The 21,320-nt window shown below is 41.2% G+C and overlaps 1 protein-coding gene across 1 annotated transcript in view; it reads left to right on the top strand.

The window, feature by feature from the left end:
• Positions 1–21,320, top strand: part of LOC120930475 (electrogenic sodium bicarbonate cotransporter 1-like) — a 644,541-nt gene that overhangs the window by 365,266 nt on the left and 257,955 nt on the right. Inside the window, exon 9 of the mRNA XM_040341656.1 lies at positions 13,341–13,612. Coding sequence (XP_040197590.1) covers positions 13,341–13,612 — 272 coding nt within the window. The remainder of the gene's footprint in view (positions 1–13,340; positions 13,613–21,320) is intronic.

Genomic DNA, 21,320 nt, shown 5'->3' with positions numbered 1-21,320 from the left:
GTTCGCTCTGTGGTCGCTGCACTCCATCCGGGGGATTTTCTGGCATCCTTGGACATCAAGGACGCATACTTGCATGTCCCTATATATGTCGGGCATCAAAGATTCCTGCGTTTTGCAGTTAGGGAAGACCACTATGCAGAAAAGAGGATATGTGGCGCACGATCCAGCAGAGCAACCAAAAATTAAACTGAGGTATATAAAAATCTAATACTAAAGTCCAATAAGAGTGTCCATGAAAGTCCTGGATCAATAAAATGTAGTACAAGTGGCTGTGGATAACACTTAGCGGCAGCACCTTAAAGCAGAAGCATTGCTCTGAAACGATCAAAAAGAAAAGACAGAGTGCGCCAATCTGAGTGCAGTAAGCCCAAATTTAATAACTGAAATAAAATCAAATGAATATACATATGAAAAATGCCTACTCACAAACAAGAAGTGGATGCGCAGCGTGCCGTCGTCGCGCCGGAAGTAACCTTCCGGCGCGACGACGGCACGCTGCGCTCCACGGTGAAGCGCACGCCGCATCCTCTGTGGCTCTCCGGTGCTCCTGTCCCCCGACACCGATTACCAACAGTCTGCTACAGCCTACACTCTGGATGCCCGCCAGTCAAGACCACTGCAGGACCCCAGGCACACAACCATTTCCCGATTGCCTACATTTCTTCATTTTTGCCTACCATCCACTTCTTGTTTGTGAGTAGGCATTTTTCATATGTATATTCATTTGATTTTATTTCAGTTATTAAATTTGGGCTTACTGCACTCAGATTGGCGCACTCTGTCTTTTCTTTTTGAGGGAAGACCACTATCAATTTGTTGCTCTCCCTTTTGGCCTGACATTGGCACCAAGGGTTTTTACCAAGGTGCTTGCCCTGATTCTGGCCTTGCTGAGACAGCGAGGAATAGCTATCGTAGGCTATCTGGATGACCTCCTGAGAGCTGCTTCAGAATCAGAATTAGAGGAGGATGTGGAGATTGCCAGTCAGACCCTTCAAGAATTTGGTTGGGTACCGAACTTCCAGAAGTCTGTGTTGGTATCTAGATATGTGCATTCCCGTTCGTACGAATGTTATTTTCGTACGAAAATTTTCATTTTCGTACCCGCGGAATAATGTGTACATACGAAAAAATTAAAGCACCAAAATACGAAAACGACGGGATTACGAATGAGCCGCATAACGAACAACCGCAAATACGAACGAACGATCCGACGAAAATACGACAAAACGAAAACGGCAAAAGAACGAAAATGACATCTATAAGAAAAGATTTGCATTCTGTATTTTGTTTGAATCCTTTTTCTGTTCGTATTTTCAGTCGTATGTTCATATGACATCTATAACAAAAAATTTGCATTCTGTATTTTGAATTCCTTTTTTCTGTTCGTATTTTGGATTCAAAATACAGAATGCAAATCTTTTGTTATAGATGTCATATGAACATACGACTGAAAATACGAACCGAAAAAGGATTCAAACAAAATACAGAATGCAAATCTTTTGTTATAGATGTCATATGAACATACGACTGAAAATACCAAAAGAAAAAGGATTCAAAATACAGAATGCAAATCGTTTGTTATAGATGTCATTTTCGTTTTTTTGAATGGGCAGTGAGTGTAGTTAGTGAAGCAGCTTCTCTTTTGTGCTGAGTAGTACAGTAAAGCCAAATAAACTTTTCTGTGGATTTTCATCTGAAGGGAGAGATCAGTTGGCCAGAAAAAATGGTTTTCCGATGGAGTTTAAAAACGAACAAATTTTCTGAGAACGAACGGAAAACGATCGTTTTTATGTTTGTTGTTAAAAAAGTCTGACCAAGTGTATGGGGCTTAACGATAATTAATATGGATGAGCCGCGTGTTGAAAGTGCCGCGAATCCCGCGATATATTTACGAAAGTACAAAATGACGAAAATCCTTTTTCTGTTCGTATTTTCAGTCGCATGTTCATATGACATCTATAACAAATTGTTATAGATGTCATATGAACATACGACTGAAAATACGAACAGAAAAAGGAATTCAAAATACAGAATGCAAATCATTGACGAACATTATTGTCTAACAAGTAACGAACATGAATTAAACAGAATAACGAACCATCCCGCATGTACGAAAATAAAACGGTAACGAAAATACGAAACGATCGGAATACGAAAAAATCTCGTCGTACGAAAAATGAACGGGAACGAACCTACGGAACGATACGAAACGGAACAAAAAAAAACGAAAAAAAATTCTGTGCACATGTCTATTGGTATCGACTCAGCGCCTAGAGTACCTGGGCTTGATTCTGGACACTTCAGAGGCGAGAGTTTTTCTCCCGTTGGAAAATTGTAGACTCTTCAGACGGTGGTGGAGCTGTTTACATCCCGCAGGTGGTCATCGCTGCGCTTTTGCATGCGAGTCCTGGGTCTCATGGTAGCCTCCTTTGAGGCAGTACTATATGCTCAATTCCATACTCGAGTCTTGCAGAGGGAGATCCTGTCCAAATGGGACAAGTCTCCGTTGTCCCTGGATTGTTAGATCCCGGTGAGCCAACTAGTCAGGGCTTCCCTGGTCTGGTGGCCGAGATCTCCGGCCCTTCAGTCCGGGAAGTCAATCTTCCCTTTCGCTGGACGGGGATCATGATGGTCACCAGCCTGCTCGGTTGGGGGGGAGTTTGGGGTGTTCAGTCGACACAAGGTCACTGGACACAGGAAGAATACTGCCTGCCGATCAATGTGCTGGAACTTCGGGCAATCAGCCTCTCCACATGGTCTTAGAGACTACAGGGGCGTCCAGTCAGGATCCAGTCGGACAATGCTATGGCGGTGGCGTATGTCAACCATCAGGAAGGAACAAGAAGCTTGGCTGCAGCATTGGAGGTCGCTCACATCCTTCGGTGGGCAGAGCGAAGCGTGCCGACCCTGTCAACCGTATACATTCCGGGCGTAGAAAACTGGCAAGCGGACTACCTAAGTCGCCAGATGCTGGACGAAGGAGAATGGTCGCTACACCCGGATGTGTTTTGTCTCCTTTGCCGGAGATGGGGCAAGCCAGATGTGGACTTCCTGGCTTCCCGACTTAAAATCGGAAGGTAATGAGGTTTGTGGCCAGGTCAAAGGATCCCTGGGCGGACCTGACAGACGCGTTAGTGGCCCCGTGGGGTCAGTATCGGCTAATTTATACCTTTCCCCCTCTGAAACTGCTCCGCAGAGTGGAGACCGAGGGGATCCCGGTGATTCTAATTGCCCCAGATTGGCCTTGGCGTCCCTGGTACGCCGACCTAGTGTGCCTGCCGATGCAAGAGGACCTTCTCTCGCAAGGTCCTATACTTCATCCTGCTTTACAGTCGCTGGCTTTAAACGGCATGGCTGTTGAAAGCCAGGTTCTGAGGGGCCAAGGCCTGTCGGACTCCATGCTGAGGGCACGGAAGTCATCTTCTCAAAAGATCTATCATCGCACTTGGAAGGCCTACATTCCCATTTCCTCGCACATAGGTGTGAGGAAATAGGATGGCGCCCACAGGCTTATTCGGTTTCTAGGATCCTGCTGTTTTTACAGCAGGGAACGGATCAGAAACTTGCCTTAAGCACCATTAAAGGGCGATTATCAGCCTTGGCTGTTTTCTTTCAATGACCCTTGGCTACTCATTCACTGGTGAGTACCTTTGTGCAAGGGGTCCGACATGTGACTCCTCCGCTGCGACCACCACTACCTCCGTGGGATTTGAATCTGGTGCTCTCGGTACTTCAGAAACCTCCCTTTGAGAACATCAGAGAGATTCCTCTTTTGACACTCTCTCAGAAGGTTGTCTTTCTGGTGGCTATTATCTCTGTCGGAAGGGTTTCTGAATTGGCGGCCTTGTCTTGCAAGTCCCCCTACTTAAAGGGTCACTAAAGGGAAAAAAATATTATTTTTTAAAATAACAAACATGTTATACTTACCTCCACTGTGCAGTTCGTTTTGCACAAAGTGCCCCCGATCCATGTCTTCTGGGGTCCCTTGGCGGCTGTCTCTGGTCCTCCCCGCAATAAGTAACCACAGTCATGCGAGAGCTCGCATGGTGGTCACGAATTGCGGGCGCGCTCCCGTGATACAGCAAGCGGCCATAGCCGCTCACTGTATCACTCTGCCCCTCGGCACGCCGCATCACTGGATGTGATTGACAGCAGCACCAGCCAATGACTGCGATTCTCTCAATCCATCGGCTCTAGCCAATCAGTGGCCAGGCTGAGCGGCGAAGAGGATATCGGGACCACGTGGGACTTTCGAGGAGTCAGGTAAGTATAACGGGGGCTCCGGGGGGGGGGGGGCGACAGCAGCAGATGTTTTTTCACCTTAATGCATAGATTGCATTAAGGTGAAAAAATGTTTTCCTTTACAACTCCTTTAATCCTTCATAAGGATAAAGCGGTGCTACAACCGCAGCCTTCTTTTCTTCCGAAGGTGGTTTTGGCTTTTCATCTGAATGAGGACATTGTACTTGTGTCCTTGTGTCCTCTGTCGTCGAATCCCAAAGAGGTTGCGTTACATTCCTTAGACGTGGTACGTGCTCTGCGTGTGTATCTGTCTGCTACAGCTCCGTTCCGGAGGTTAGACTCACTTGTTTGTGTCAGTGACTGGTCCAAAGAAAGGCCTTGCGGTCTCGTCGGTCACCATTTCTCGTGGATCAGACAGCTTGTGATTCAGGCTTACGCCCTTAAAGGGCAGGCGCCTCCCTTTCCTGTCACAGAACATTCAACCAGGGCAATTGGTGCCTCTTGGGTTTTTTGACATCAAGAATCTGTCTCACAGGTGTGTAAGGCGGTGACCTGGTCGTCCGTTCACACTTTCACAAAATTTTACAAGGTTGGCGTGCATGCATCTGCGGATGCTTGCTTCAGCCGCAAGGTTTTGCAGGTGGCTGTTTAAGGTTGCAACTCCTCCATTGAGGAGCTTTGTTTAACCTCTTTACCACCGGGCTTGTTTTTCAGATTCGGTGTTTACGAGACTAAAACAGTTTTTTTTGCTAGAAAATTACTTAAAACCCCCAAACATTATATATATTTTTTTCTAACACCCTAGAGAATAAAATGGCAGTCATTGCAATAATTTTTGTCACACCGTATTTGCGCAGCGGTCTTACAAGCGCACTTTTTTTGGGAAAAAAATCACTTTTTTTAATTAAAAAATAAGACAATAAATTTGGCCCAATTTTTTTACATATTGTGCAAGATAATGTTACGCCGAGTAAAATGATACCCAACATGTCATGCTTAAAAATTGCGCCCGCTCGTGGCATGACGTCAAACTTTTACCCTTAAAAATCTCGATAGGCGACGTTTAAAAAATTCTACAGGTTGCATTTTTTTAGTTACAGAGGAGGTCTAGGGCTAGAATTATTGCTCTCGCTCTAACGACCGTGGCGATACCTCACTTGTGTGGTTTGACCACCGTTTTCATATGCGGGCGCTACTCGCGTATGCGTATGCTTCTGTGCGCGAGCTCGTCGGGACGGGGCGCTTTAAAAAATTTTTTTGGGGGTTTTCTTATTTATTTTTATTTAGTTAATAATTTTTTACACTAAAATAAAAAAAATAAATTGATCACTTTTATTCCTATTACAAGGAATGTAAACATCCCTTGTAATAGAAAAAAGCATGACAGGTCCTCTTAAATATAAGATCTGGGGTCAAAAAGACCTCAGATCTCATATTTAGACTTAAATGCAAAAAAAGAAAAAAAAATTGAAACTGTCATTTTTTCAAATGACAAAAAAAAAAAATGTTGCTTTAAGACGCTGGGCGGGACTGACGTTTTGACGTCACTTCCACCCAGCAGAGCTATGGGGACAGGTGAAGGAAACTTGCCGAACAGTCCCGATCGCCTCCGCCGCTACTGACAGCTCCGGTAAGCGGCGGAGGGCACGGTAGAGCGGCGGTAGGGAGGGGGGCCCTCTCCCGCCACCGATAACGGCGATCTCGCTGCGAATCCGCCGCAGAGACCGCCGTTATCGTGTACACCACCGCCCACTGAAAAGATGGATACCTCGGTTGTGGCAGCAGCTGCTGCCGTTACCGAGATATCCATCTTTAAAAACAGGACGTCTTTTGGACATGGGGCGGTGGTCAAGAGGTTAAGGTGAATTTTGTTTGATTGCTGTTCCCACCCCTCGTTTTCTGACACTGCTTGGGAATGTCAAGAACTGAGCTGCAGAGTACAGGGTGAGGGGGTTATGACCAGAGGGATCGCCCCCTGGGTGGGGCTGTTCAGCTTTGATATAACTACATGTTTTTATATATCTAACATGTCTGCCTAGTCCTCTCCTAACATAACCCAAATGTCAAGGTTTAAGGAAGCCGTGTCTGTCCACGGACTTTAGAGAAAACAATTTTTACGGCGAGTACAAAATTCCTATTTCTTAATTTTCCCCAAATTTGACAAAAAATTACAACTTTAAAAACCCACTATGCCTCTTACTAAATACCTTGGACTGTCTACTTTCCAAAAAGGGGTAATTTGGGTAGTATTTTCACTATCCTGGCATTGTAGGGCCTCCAAGAAATTAGATGGTACAGTACATCAGAATTTATTAATTTTCAGATATACCAGTATATACAATTTTTTTGTGGACTCTAGAACTTTCCTACAAACTAAATAACACGAAATAACACTAATTTCACCAAAGAAATGTAGCAGAATATATGTTGGGCTAAATTTATGATTTTTTTTTTATTTGCACGTCTTTTTTTTTAGTTTATTTAGCAAAAAATAAAACAGTGGTGATTAAATACCACCAAAAGATCTATTTGTGTGATCAAAATGATAAAAATGTATTTTTAATAGAGTGTTGCATGACTGCGCAATTGTCGTTCAAGATGCGACAGCACTGAAAGCTAAAACAAATTGGATAAAAGTGCCCGGTATTGAAGTGGTTAAATACTTAGTGGTCCAGGCATGAGGTATTTAAGGTATGTAAAAAAAGCTAATTTGGAGTGGTCTCTACCTTTTTGGTACCAGTTTCTCAACAGTAATGCATAGAAACCTAAATATGGAAAAAACAGAATCATCAGGACTGATTTATTTATGTGCAACTAAAGGCAAAACTGTTTTAGTTATGGATCTCTATTTGTCCAGTTTATTGTTCTCATTGAAAGTGAAAGAAAATCCCTAAATGAGTTGCTAGGTCTACAAAAGATCTGGGGCTAGAGCCCATAGCAGTGAAGTAACGAAACGCTTGGGCGGACATATACAACTATACATCAGGGTCCCCAGAGCCCCCCTCATTAAATCAGGGTTCCCAGAGAGTCCCCCCTTACATCAGGGCCCACAGAGAACCTCCCTACTTACATCAAGGCCCTTAGAGCCCCCCTCATTACATCAGGGTCCCCATTGTATTGAAGCTTCAATCATCACGGCATCATGGTTGGTATGGTGTCAGGATGATTGAAGCTCATTATTTCTATTACATTGTAATATAGAATAAAATAGTTTAACTCACCATAACGGCACAAGACAGGGATGTCCCTTGTCTCCCCTTTTGTTTGTCCTAGCATTAGAGCCACTCCTAAGGAGTATAAGGGAGAAACCAGACATAAAAGGCATAGAAGTAGGACAGGATGAACATAAACTCGCGGCATACGCGGATGACATCCTGTTCTACTTAACATGCCCAAGAACAACGTTACCAAATTTACTAAAACTAATGAAACAATATGGAGAGTTGTCCAATTATAAAATGAACCCAACCAAATCTGAAACTCTCTCTATTAATATAACTAAGAAAGATCAAAATACTTATCAAAAGGAGTTTCCATTTGTATGGGGGAAAAAGGAAATAAAATATCTAGGGGTAAAAATAGCTATCTCAAAAGATGGGATATATAAAGAAAATTTTGCACCTTTACTGGAGGAAATTAAAACAGAAGTGAGCAGACTTTCCGCTGGACAGGTATCCTGGGGGAGGAGAATGAATATTTTTAAGATGGTAATTCTACCAAAAATCATGTATAAGATACAGATGTTACCGATTGCTTTACCGCAGAGGTATTTTAAGACCCTACAAACGATCTTATTAAAATTTGTTTGGCAGGGTAAAAAAGCGCGTATCAGCTGGGCAACTTTAAAAAAAAATAAGACACAAGGGGGATGGGGAGCACTGGATATTAGAAGCTATTATGAAGCAGTAATACTCACTAGAGTGATAGATTGGATTAGGGACACCAAGCAAAAAAGATGGGTAAGCATGGAATACGAGTTGAGCAAGGCCAGTTTAGGGAGCATTATTTGGATTCCTGAAAAATATAGGGAGTTAGATAAACAATCACATAACATTACACGGCACGCTATCAAAGTCTGGGACAGAGTCCATAAGAGGGAAAAATGGGACTTTAACTCACCACTTATACCACTAAAGGATTCAAGATACTTTGCACCTGGGTTAGAGAAAAATTTGGGGAAATGGATCAAGAAAAAAAATGCTCAGTTGAGGGATGTCATGACGCAGGAAAAATTAGGTACCTACGAAGATTTAAAGGAGAGAGGGGAGATAATAGACATAAACAAATGGCGGTATGGCCAGCTAAAACACTTTTTTGAATCTCTCCCACAGCCACACAGATCGATGGAAAATCTTCGCCCCCTAGAGAGAATTAGTCAGGAGGATCGCAGGAAAGGAGTCATTTCTAAAATATACAAATGCTTAATAGAAGTGGGACACATGGACATCCCACCATATATCAAAAAATGGGAGGAAGAACTGGGATATTCCCTGAGTCTTCCTGAAATAAAACAAATATGGAGAAGAGTGTTCACCTCGTCAGTTAACAGTAAGATAATCGAATTAAATTACAAATGTCTGACGCGATGGTATATTACTCCAGACAAGGCCCACAAAATCAAGAAGGAGGCCTCAGAATTGTGCTGGCGAGGATGTAGACAGACCGGAGACATGTCGCATATTTGGTGGCAATGTCCTAAAATTAAGTGGTTCTGGAGAAGGATTAGACAGCTTATTACTAAAGTAACAGATATAGAGATACCAGATGACCCATGGGGCTGTTTACACCAAATGATTAGAATTTCAACGAAACAATATAAAAAAAGTCTTTTACCCCATCTATTGACAGCTGCCAAAAGCTTAATAGCCAGTCATTGGCAAGACAAGGAAAGTCCCACCATTAAAGAATGGTTTAACAAAATAAACTACATTCAAAACCTAGAGCTCCTAAGGTTTAGCGATACAGATGGTTTGGAGGAATACGCTAAGACATGGTCGAAATGGTCGGAGTTCAAACACTCTATGGTATTTGCAGAGTTGATGGGTGCATAGGGCACGGGATAGGACGATGTAAGAAGTTCTATCTGTTCATGGCGGGATACAACTTAAGTATGCAACAAGAAGATTGATTACAAGATATAGAAAAGTAAAAGGAGGTACTGGGGGTGGGGAGGGGGGCGAGGAGGGAAGGGGGGGGGAAATAATTTGTTTATAAAAAAAAAAAAAAAAGAATGTAACGAATAAACAACGAATAATATTGCTCCTTAAAAATTTGGGGGGAAAAAAAAAAAGAGAAAGATTCCACACATGATGCGAAACCAGAAGGAGACTTGTTGGGCAAATGAAAGGCGGGAAAGGCTCGCTACCTTCCTCCAGAAAATGGTTAAGTCTGAAGTGGAAAAAGAAAAAAAAAAAAAGAAGAAAAAAAAACAAAAACTCACCATAATGCAGAATCAGTGGGAGCCCTGAGCGTGTCAATTGCCACGTAACCTGCCACCAGATGCAGCTTGTCAATTTCCACCCTCACCTGCCACCAGATGCAGCTTGTCAATTACCACGTTACCTACCACCAGATGCAGCTTGTCAGTTGCCATGTCACCTGTCCACAGATGCAGCTTGTCACTTGTCGTGTCTCTCGCCGCAAGATGCAGATTGTCACTTGCCACGTCACTCGTCACAAGATGCAGATTGTCACTTGCCACAAGATACAGATTGTCACTTGCCATGTTACTTGCCACAATATGCAGATTGTCACTTACCACTGTCATAGAAATATTAATATCGCACTTAAATAATTAAAAATCAGCGATTAAAACCTTCTTGTCTATATAAAAATTAAAACAAAGAATAGCGGTGCGAAAAAGAGAAAAAGATTACATTTATTGATACAGAGAAGAAACTTGTATTACTCCAATATTCGTGACTATAACATAACCGATACCACCTTTAAAACCAAGATGATATCCAAGGCACACAATTATGCAAACAGTAAGATGGCTAAAATGGATACATCAGTATCTCAAGACAAGTCATAGGAAAGGAAAAGTTACAGAGATTAAGGAAAATGAATGATTCAAAATTACCAAATATCACTAGGTGATGTTACAGGTATAGTGTTGCCATGTTACAAGGATGACTAAGGCCAAACTCAGATATTGTTACAATGGACACAGCAGTAAGTAATGACAAGTTGTAGTTAAATGAATCTATGAGGAAAGCAAAGGTGAAGTGAGATTAATCTTAGGCCCAATCTTAAGATAGGGGGAGATAGAGATAGAGAGAGAGAGAGAGAGATATTACGTCACCATGCTGTCAAGTCCACATCTCCAGGGGAAAGGGAAGTCTCAGCGCTTTCTCTCTGACCTTTATGCTCCTCTGCCCTCCTCTACCCCCCCCCCTCCAGGATTCAAAATCCTTAGGATGCTATTGGTGTAAAATTGCCTTACAACCGGATTGGTTGAACCTCAAGTCTAGATATCATTTGGCCCCGAGTACCAATCAATATCTGATTAAGACTGGGTGAAACTCCTGCGCTGTCTTGGATAGGTGAATGGGGGAGAGGGGAATGTGGGACGTGAATGGGAACACTGCAGCAGACAAAGAAAGTCTATCCTAATTAGACAATAAAAGATAATTTGCAAAAGGTGATGATGTCTGCTCTGTGAATGATTGCCACTGTGGGCAGGGGAGAGAGGAAGGTGAGGGGGGGAGAATTAAGGTTAAAGGGGGGAGAGGGGGGGGAATTAAGGTTAAAGGGGGGAGGGGGGGGGTTGAAGTCAGGTGGGTCTCTGGAGCAGTAATGAAATCACAAAAATGGTAGAGGTGCAGTTGCAAAGTAGTGATTAAATCAACATAAACTAGACAAAACTGTGCATATCACTGAAGAGGACTGAGAAAAAACTACAGTACATATATCTGACAGTCCCAAGTTAGATGAAAAAAAGAACCAAAATCAAAGTCCAAAAAGTGCTGTTGCAAGAAAGCATATGGAGTAAATAATCAAAAATAAAGTTCCAAAGCCAATGAGAATTTAGGGAGACGAGCTCGGCGCTCGTGGAGACAAGCACTCCATTTCTACACAGCGTGTAAGTTGTGTGAGTTTCCATCCACCTTATACAGAGCTCCCCCTTTGTTTTATTTATGTGATACCAGCATCACGCCACATTATCTTTATTATTATATATTTTCCATACATGACCAACTACTGAGACTCACCAGGAAGATCCCCACCAAATGAAAGGCCAGAGCACCCTTTTTTGGGGTTGTTGAATGATAACCAGGAGGTAAGCTGCTTGGATCACTAACGGTGTGGGCGCACTTGTTTGGATTTGATTTTCCCGCACATCTTCATTCATTTGGATTTGATTTTCCCGCACATCTTCATTCATCATTGGCTTTGGAACTTTATTTTTGAATATCTGATTGGTCGCATTTTCAAGCCTTAAAGAAATGTTTTCTAGCATGAAAAAAACTCTGTCTTTGATGTGTCAAGCAATCCTTTGATGCGTAGTTTGGCCATTTGCCATATAAGCATGCTAATGACCCCTGCTGTGATGGAGCCTTCACTCTGTCCGAACTTCCTTTCAAGACAAAAGGATGATTTAGCTAATTTAATTAACACCTGACACCTTTAATTGGTTCCCAAGGCAGGAGATGCTTATACAGTCTGAGCGTGGCCCTGTCATAACCAGTCCAGTACAACATATACAACCATTCAATGGTTCCCCTGGTATAAATATGAAATTCAACATTTCTATAACACCACGTCACTTGCCACAAGATGCAGATTGTCACTTGCCAGCAGGGTGGATTTGATTTGAATAAAGTCAATTTAAATCACTAGTAAAAATGCTTTATTTAAATCAACTCGATTTAAATCATAATTTTTAAAGAGCACCTGTCATCTCTGTCCCGCAACGGCTCCTCCTCTGACCCCCTGCTGACTCACCGACAGTCTCATTCACATTAATGGGAGGGCTGGTGATGCAGCAGTGACACAACAAGGTGATTGACGTGGTGGCAGCAGCTGAGTGGATTCCCACTAACAGGCGCTACCATGACGGATCTGAAATGACAGGTGCTCTTTAAATGTAAGGACTTACTCTTGCTGGTAGTTAGAATCTATAATATTTGCAAACAAAATGAAGGTTTCCTATTTAGAAAATGAAGCTGTCAGGTTATTAAAAGAGCAATATCAGAACCGATTCAATCATGCAGTTGGCAGTGTACATAGATTTGCTAAACAATGGAAAAAAATAAATATTCATGAATTTTGTTTTATCTCATGGTTCTGTGAATTTGTGTGAATGCATCAATGCAGTGAATGTTCTCAGTTTACAGAGCTTGGATTCATTGAATGAGTTTACCAAAAATTTAACTATTGCAGAATATACAGCCTTATGCTACTTAACTAAGCTCCATTTCATGCTGAATGAACTAAATTATTAATGTATCTTATGGCCCCAGAAGCCACCCCCTAGCGTTGCCACTGATGCCACATATGTCCTGTGAAAGCAGCTTCCCTATGACTGGTATTCAAGTCACCTGTTTTCTTTTGTTTTATTACATGTGGTACAGGGACCACACTGATTAAGTGAGTTGGCATACAGGTATTTCTACGGTTTAAATCATTTTACCTCTTAGCACTAAAAACTGACAACTGACAGGTTCTTATCCCTCTACTAATGTATCAATTTCACTGGCTATCACATTATGAGATAAAATATCAAATAGTTTCATGAGTAAAATATCTCACATTTTGATGAAATAACTCATGCTTTATTTTTGTGAAATTTGTTTGTGAATTGCAAAAAATTTTTTGACAAAAGCTACGAGTGATTTTATCTCAGATTTTAAAAGGAAATGGTTGTGGCTAAGGAGCAACAAACGTATCATAAGCATTAATACTTGGCAATTAAAGCTTTAGGAGCAATTATAAAAGTTGCTGCCAAATTCTGGCTACAGTTGAACTGGGTTGTAGGTTAAAAAAATGCATTTTCTGAAAAAAACTAATGAAGTAAGTCACTATGAATTCAATACACTTTTTATCAGTTTTAACTTTGTATGTATGCTAATTTCTGATTCATCTCAATTTTCCAGGGACTATAATTTTGAATATTTGGAATTTAGACTTTGGATTGGACTTTGGGTAGCATTCTACTGCCTAATATTAGTGGCCACTAATTCTTCTTACTTGGTGCAGTATTTCACTCGATTTACAGAAGAGAGCTTTTGTGCCCTGATAAGCTGTATTTTCATTTATGATGCTATAAAGAAGATGTTGAACTTGGCTGATCAGTTTCCTATTAACTGGAAATACAACATAAATGATGCAAGCCAGTACAGCTGTAAATGCATTGTAAATGACACAGGTAAAACAAATAAGAATCATAATTACCTTTCTTTGTTTTAGTGGAATTGGATAAAAAATGGTTGCTATTTTAAACCTGTATTTAGGAGGTTTATTTAAAGCAAAACTCTGTCAACATTGACTATTTTTATTTTCCTATGCTGCTAGCATTTGTCAACAGATAGGAAAGTATATCATATTTACTTGTTTAAAAAAAAAATCAGTTACTTCCTGGTTTCCAAGCCTAGGAAAATGATGTCATACATCCCAGGAGTCTTCAGGAGGGGAGAAGGGTTTTTCTCAGCGAAGCACACCCTCCTGCCTACATGCCAGAGCTAAGAGCAGATGGATTCCAGGAAGTAAATGCTACATGAATCATCTGCCCTTATTCAAGGCAACCACAACCAAAAATACTAGGAGAGTATTTTTCAAAGTGATTGGACTTGGATGGATGGGTGAATTTGCTTTGAATATTAAAATTAATGAAATAGTGTTTTTGATTTGTTGTGCTCAGGTGCAGTGTAGTTCCACTTTATAATTATCTGCCTCATACAAACTAAATTATTGACCCTATTGGCTATCGAGACATGTGAGTTTTTAATAACTAAAAGGTGTTATGGCATCTACACTCACAAAGTTAACCATGGAAGAGAAAGAGAGCTCTTTTCGTTAGACATTTTTTTTTGTTTTTTTTTTAAAGTAAACCTGATATGGCCTAAAATGTTAAGAAAACAGTGATCATGAACAGGCACTGTGTACGTGTGCTAGTCTTCAAATCAATTCTTGTGTCACTGTGGAGCCTTCTTGGATCCTAGGCCCAGGCTGTACATGAGAGCTTGAGTTATGAACTATACATAAAGCTGCGTCCACTACATGTAAGGTTAGGTTTGTGTCAAGGCCTGATGGCCACTGCTGTGGCACTCTTCACCTTTTCAGTAGCCACTAGGAATGAGCCGAACACCCCCCGTTCGGTTTGCACCAGAACCTTCGAACGGACTGAACGTTCGCGCAAACACTTAGAACCCCATTGACGTCTATGAGACTCGAACGTTTGAATTCAAAAGTGCTCATTTTAAAGCCTAATATGCAAGTTATTGTTGTAAAACGTCTTTGAGAACCCGGGTCTTGCCCCAGGGAACATGTATCAATGAAAAAAAAGTTTAAAAAACAGGAGCAGTGATTTTAATGATGCTTAAATAAAAATAAAAAAAATAAAAATGAAAAATTCCTTTAAATATTGTACCTGCTGGGTGTCTATAGTATGCCTGTGAAAACGTCTTTGAGAACCACAGGCATACTATAGACACCCAGCAGGTACAATATTTAAAGAAGTTTTTCATTCATTTTTATATTTTTTATTTAAGCATCATTAAAATCACTGCTCCTGAATCTTTAGGTGCAAACTACACTCTCTCTGTCCTCTAACGACCGCAACACACTACACAAGGCCGACCTGCAGGCGGCCTTTTATAGTGTGGGGCATGTACTAAACCCCCTGAGCCATAATTGGCCAAAGCCACGCTTTGGCCAATTATGGCTCTCCGTTTTTTGCAAGCTGTGATTGGCCAAGCATGCGGGTCATAGTGCATGCTTGGCCAATCATCAGCCAGCGATGCCGCAGTGAATTATGGTCTGTGAAACGTAACTCGAATTTGACGCGAACGACCAGTTTTGTTCGTATTTCGACGAACGATCGAACATGAGTTCAACTCGAATACGAAGCTCATTCCTAGTAGCCACCTTTAATGGACACTTTATATGCATGTGCTGGTACATGTGTTCTTTCAGTGTTAAAATCATTTCCCAGTGCGTGAAAACTATGAACTGTGGATTTGTTGAGGTGAATAGCCACATGTCGTTGCCAAGGTTAACAAAAGCTGATTGTCTAAACCAAAAGGATGAGCAGGGATATTGTCAATATCACAGCCAAGGTCAGGGCAGACAGAATTCTAACAGGGTTGGGTCAAGCAAGTTTAGAGATACAAGGAGTCATACAGGTCAGAGGCGTACTGGCTGAAGGAAGGTATCAGGGTTTAGGCAGATTGAGAGCAGACGAGAAACAGGAGTCAAAAAAATAAATAAATAGGAGCCAGAACCATGAACACAGGAACTTGGCAATGACTAGGGAAGTCTCCCCACAATCTAGTCTCTATGCTTCTTCTGTCAACTTTTTTCACAGTGTGATCCCCATACCTTCTTATCTATTATGCAGAATCTCATTGCTATTCCTTCTTGCCTCACTCCCACCACAATTCTGTACCATTTCTTGTTCTCCTTCCCCTCCACTCTCTGGACCACCTGGCAAATACGGATTATGTATTTGAAGACATGTGTCTCAGTAGAGTACTGATTGCGTCTCTGAAAAGCATTATTATATGATTATAAAGCATTATTTCTGTGTTTGCTGACATGTTTCTATTTGTGTGCCTATGTGGACATGTTTCTGGCTGTGTCAGTATGGTCTGACTATCTTTTAAAAACATATTTGTGCTCTCAGTATGGTACTGAATGTATCTTTACTGACATGTTGCTGTTTTTTACAGTACAATACGGATTGATTGAGGATATGCTTCTGTTGCATCAGTAGGGTACTGATTGTGTTTCTAGGGGCATGTTTCTGTTCTGTCAGTTCTCTGTGGATAGGTTTCTGGTGTGTCACTTATGGTTGCGTCAGAGTGGTATTGATTATGTTTCTGTGGACCTGTTTCTGGATATGTCATTACTGTACTGATTGTCTTTGAGGATCTGTCAGGTGTGTCGGTATAGTACTGAATGTTTCTCTGTTTACATGTTTTGCTGTGTCAGTCAGTTGAGTACTAGGGATGAGTCAAACTACCCTGGGTTCAATTCAAGCAGGGCTCAGCAAATTTTGAAGAAGTTGAACCCGAACCCCAATGACATCAAGCTAAATCTGTCAAATCATAAATGCCCATTTTCTTGGCCAATAGGCACAGTATTGTCAGCAAATAGCTTATGGGGTGAGTACTAAAAAAATAAAATGTAGAGCTTACCCCGAAAGGGGCTGCTGAGAATGTACCCAGGTCTCCCGAATAGTGCAGACACTGCCAGTCACACAAGCTTCACCCAACACATACTGTAATCCAGGCTCAGTCCTTTTACTATTTATTGATGAAGAGGTTTAACAGGAGAGGGGTTTAGGGTCACAGGATACAACAAAACCACCAATAGTAGGGGGAAAAACTTTCTCTAATCTTCCAAAGCAGCTTTCTGGAGGTAGCAGGGAACGGACAGTATTATTAGGACCCTATAGCAGCAGTACATATAGCAACCTTTAGCTCTTAGTTCACTTCTGGCACTTGCACAACTAACAGCCACCAGCAATATCTTTACTGACAGTGTCCCAAAAGCTTCCTTCCACCCAGTATCCGCAGGTAGAACCTAAGTAAGGGAGATTAGCTAGATCCTTCTCCAGACCCAGGACTTCAGTGCAGTGCCATCCAGCAAAAGTAATTCCCAGGCTATCTTTTCCAGGCCTTCAGCCCAGCAACTGCTGAGTCCCAGATTAGTTTCTTGTCTCTCTGGCTAACTCCCAGGGGCAAAAGTCCCCTAGTAGAACTGGAACTCTCCCTGATGAGGAAATAGGCTGATCAGACCCCCTCCCATGTATCACCTCATCAGTCATCTTCTGAATGCCTTGTTCCAGGGATTGGCTGGGGAATGATACATTTTCTGCTGATCATGGGAATCTCCCATCCCCATGCCCTGGAAATGTCTTTCAGAGAAGGGGGATAGCAATCAAACTATTGGCTCAGGATTCCTGATCAGACTAAATAATCAACAACCACTCCACTCACTACAGTGGAGTAAAAAAAAAAAAATTTGCTTGGTGACTTTAAACATCAACATTTAATACTACAGCCATGGCCAAAAGTTTTGAGAATGACACAAATACAAATTTTCACAAAGTCTGCTGCCTCAGTTTTTGAGATGGGAAATTGCATATACTCCAGAATGTTATGAAGAGTGATCAGACGAATTGCAATTAATTGCAAAGTTCCTCTTTGCCATGAAAATTAACTTAATCCCATAAAAAAAATTCCACTTCATTTGTGAAGAAGGCTTCAGGGTGCCCAAGAAAGTCCAGCAAGCGCCAGGACCGTCTCCTAAAGAGGATTCAGCTGCAGGATCGGAGTGCCACCAGTGCAGAGCTTGCTCAAGAATGGCAGCAGGCAGGTGTGAGCGCATCTGCACGCACAGTGAGGCGAAGACTTTTGGAAGATGGCCTGGTGTCAAGAAGGGCAGCAAAGAAGCCACTTCTCTCCAAAAAAAACATCAGGGACAGATTGATCTTCTGCAGAAAATATGGAGAATGGACTGCTGAGGACTGGGGCAAAGTCATATTCTCCGATAAAGCCTCTTTCCGATTGTTTGGGGCATCAGGAAAAAGGCTTGTCCGGAGAAGAAAAGGTGAGCGCTACCATCAGTCCTGTGTCATGCCAACAGTAAAGCATCCTGAGACCATTCATGTGTGAGGTTGCTTCTCATCCAAGGGAGTGGGCTCACTCACAATTTTGCCCAAAAACACAGCCATGAATAAAGAATGGTACCAAAACACCCTCCAACAGCAACTTCTTCCAACAATCCAACAACAGTTTGGTGAAGAACAATGCATTTTCCAGCAAGATGGAGCACCGTGCCATAAGGCAAAAGTGATAACTAAGTGGCTCGGGGACCAAAACGTTGACATTTTGGGTCCATGGCCTGGAAACTCCCCAGATCTTAATCTCATTGAGAACTTGTGGTCAATCCTCAAGAGGCAGGTGGACAAACAAAAACCCACTAATTCTGACAAACTCCAAGAAGTGATTATGAAAGAATGGGTTGCTATCAGTCAGGAATTGGCCCAGAAGTTGATTGAGAGCATGCCCAGTCGAATTGCAGAGGTCCTGAAAAAAAAGGGCCAACACTGCAAATACTGACTCTTTGCATAAATGTCATGTAATTGTCGATAAAAGCCTTTGAAACGTGTAATTATATTTCACTACATCACAGAAACAACTGAAACAAAGATCTAAAAGCAGTTTAGCAGCAAACTTTGTGAAAACTAATATTTGTGTCATTCTCAAAACTTTTGCCCACAACTGTATATGCTAAATCTGCACTCAGGTGAAACTAAAAACAGCTGCCAGCACCAAAATTGTGATACTCAGTTTGTGAAATGCAATAAACCAAAAGTGCAGCACCAAAAATAATGTGAACACAAAGTCAATAATAGAAATTAAATTCCTCTATACAGAATATTATAATGCACATACTGTAAATATCAGTGTATATACCTGTAACTGAATGGCCCGTGGGACCCAGAAGCTATTGAAAAGTATGAGATACTCCTGTTTCAGCTTCACCAATGACTCTTATGTCTAAAATCATCCTATGTCCACTAGGGGCATAGGATGACTGAGAAATGATATCTTGGATTGCTTTAACATGGGTCTGCAATTCACAATATATTCCAGCATATCTGTAAGACCTATTTACAGGTTGTCGATTCTAAACTCAACAGGTTAATTGAAAGAGGGACGCATTCAATGTGGGAACACAGACTGTGAAGTGTTAATGTCGTCTGCTACTGTGATGTAAATGAATCTTAGTATGGCTCCTAAGAACCTTCTATTGTGTTGTGCTAATGGACACTGTATTGTGTGAAGTTCTATTGATGATACATGTGGATTGTGAGTCAACACAGTCTAAAGGTCAGATGTCTGACTTATCATCTGTAGTTAATTAGCTCATGTAAATTATGTCTACTAAAGGAATGTGTATTGTATAGCAGGTGTCTATCTTGAAAGGTCATGTCTCTGAGTCATTAGTTAATTAGCTCATGTAAATTAGATCAAGAGCTGGTGCCAGAAAGTCTACCAAAAAGATGTGTATTGAGCTCCTTGTGTCATGTGGTGGGTGGAGTGGAGTCATTGTTCATTTTTTGTTACTGACTGTATATAAAGAGCCTGAGTTTCTCATTAAAGAGTCTATTCGTTTTGAACCAGAGAACAGAGCCGTGTGTCTCATTTCTGGGGGAATCCCTATGGGTCGTGTTCGCCGGATTGTGGAGTGTCGATAAGCTGTCTTGGGTTCGGGATGAAATATCTTAAACGGCGTTAACCCCTGTCCCATTTGGGGTTCCGTTACAATACCAATGATAATGAACTGAACTGAACAAATAAGTAAAAGAAGTTCACCACACATACAATATGTTAAATGCTGGGAAAAACTGTCTGTATATTCCTCAAAAGTGACAAGCCCCTCTATTTACCCTCTGTTAATGGGTGGTCATAAAGCTCTTAATCATATCAGGCCAGTCTGCTTAAACATCAATAAGAAGGTTCCACTATGCTTTAGCAACAATCCATATGCTAGGGATAGTGTAGAAAATAACAGTACAGTATGTAGTATATGTATTATACACCATTTAATAATATAATAAAGTGCACACTCACATGTGAAGTGAACCAAATGTGCATTCATTGCAAGAAGTCCCACTGCAATAAGTGCGTGAATCCAACAAAATCCAAATGTGCTGTGCCCAGTGGAGACATTTAAAGATTAGAAGGGCACCACTTTCAAGGGCAGCCAGAGTACTTATCGTCAGAAAAATCAAATTGACCCTGTTTAACAATTAACGTTAAAAGCAGAGGGTTTCGTTGCACAAATTTGCAAATATATGTGGAAGCTGCAGTGCCCACCTCAAGGCTCCCCTGTATACTTCAGTTCTAACTCTTTAATTTGAGAGTCTCCAAGTTGGACTATATATATATATATATATATATATATATATATATATATATATATATACACTGTATATATATATTTATATATAGCAGTGGATAAATAATGGCAGGGTTACCTGGAGGAAGCCCACTCCTCCTTAAAGGCACAGGTACACATTGGGCGCCCAGCAATAGCACAATGGCAGCTGAGGGTATTTAATGGGCCCCCACACCCAATCAGTGTACAAAAAGATGGCCAACACCCCATTTTTTGATTAAAGTGAATGAGTTTGGTGCCCTTTGGTGGCCAATGAGCACCTTCGCCTTATCTGTGCCACATCCTAAGTAATATACATGTTGGGGTTTGAAAGGGGAGAAATTATAGACTTAATAGGCACATAAATAAAATTTAACAATTTTTTGGTCTACATTAAAAATATTTTGTATACAATACAGTAGTAGAAATAGAAAAAAATATTTAAAAAAATGTTTTGGACACAATGTACACAATAGAGGATCATATATAGTGCTTGTTGCAAACATATAGTACATCAATATATCATCACCACAATTTATAACTAGTACACATGGAAGGGCACCACACATGACAAATAAACATACATTTTGCAACATATTCACCAGCTAGTCTGCAAACAACCCCCAAATTGACTCTGCCTAACTATTCGGGTTAAAAACAGAGGTTAATTGTTAGCCTCTTAATACACAACATATAAATTGTATGGTACCATCATTCTGAAAATCAGTTTGAACAGAGATAGGGCTTAAGGGAACCCAAAAACCCAAAAGACCAGAAGCCCAGAAGCAAAAAGCTAAACAAAAAGGAAGGCAGTAGGAATATAGCGGTACAGGGTAAACGGGTAAACTCAAAAGAGCAGTTATTATAAAAAAATATACATTTATTAACATATTAAGAAAAGAAAAAAACATCAAAAGCAAAAACAATAAATCACAATACAAAGAGCAACGTGAGTCAACCATACA

The sequence above is a fragment of the Rana temporaria genome, chromosome 3 (assembly GCF_905171775.1).
Source record: "Rana temporaria chromosome 3, aRanTem1.1, whole genome shotgun sequence".
Lineage (NCBI taxonomy): Eukaryota > Metazoa > Chordata > Amphibia > Anura > Ranidae > Rana > Rana temporaria.
This window is presented reverse-complemented; position numbering and strand designations above follow the sequence as displayed.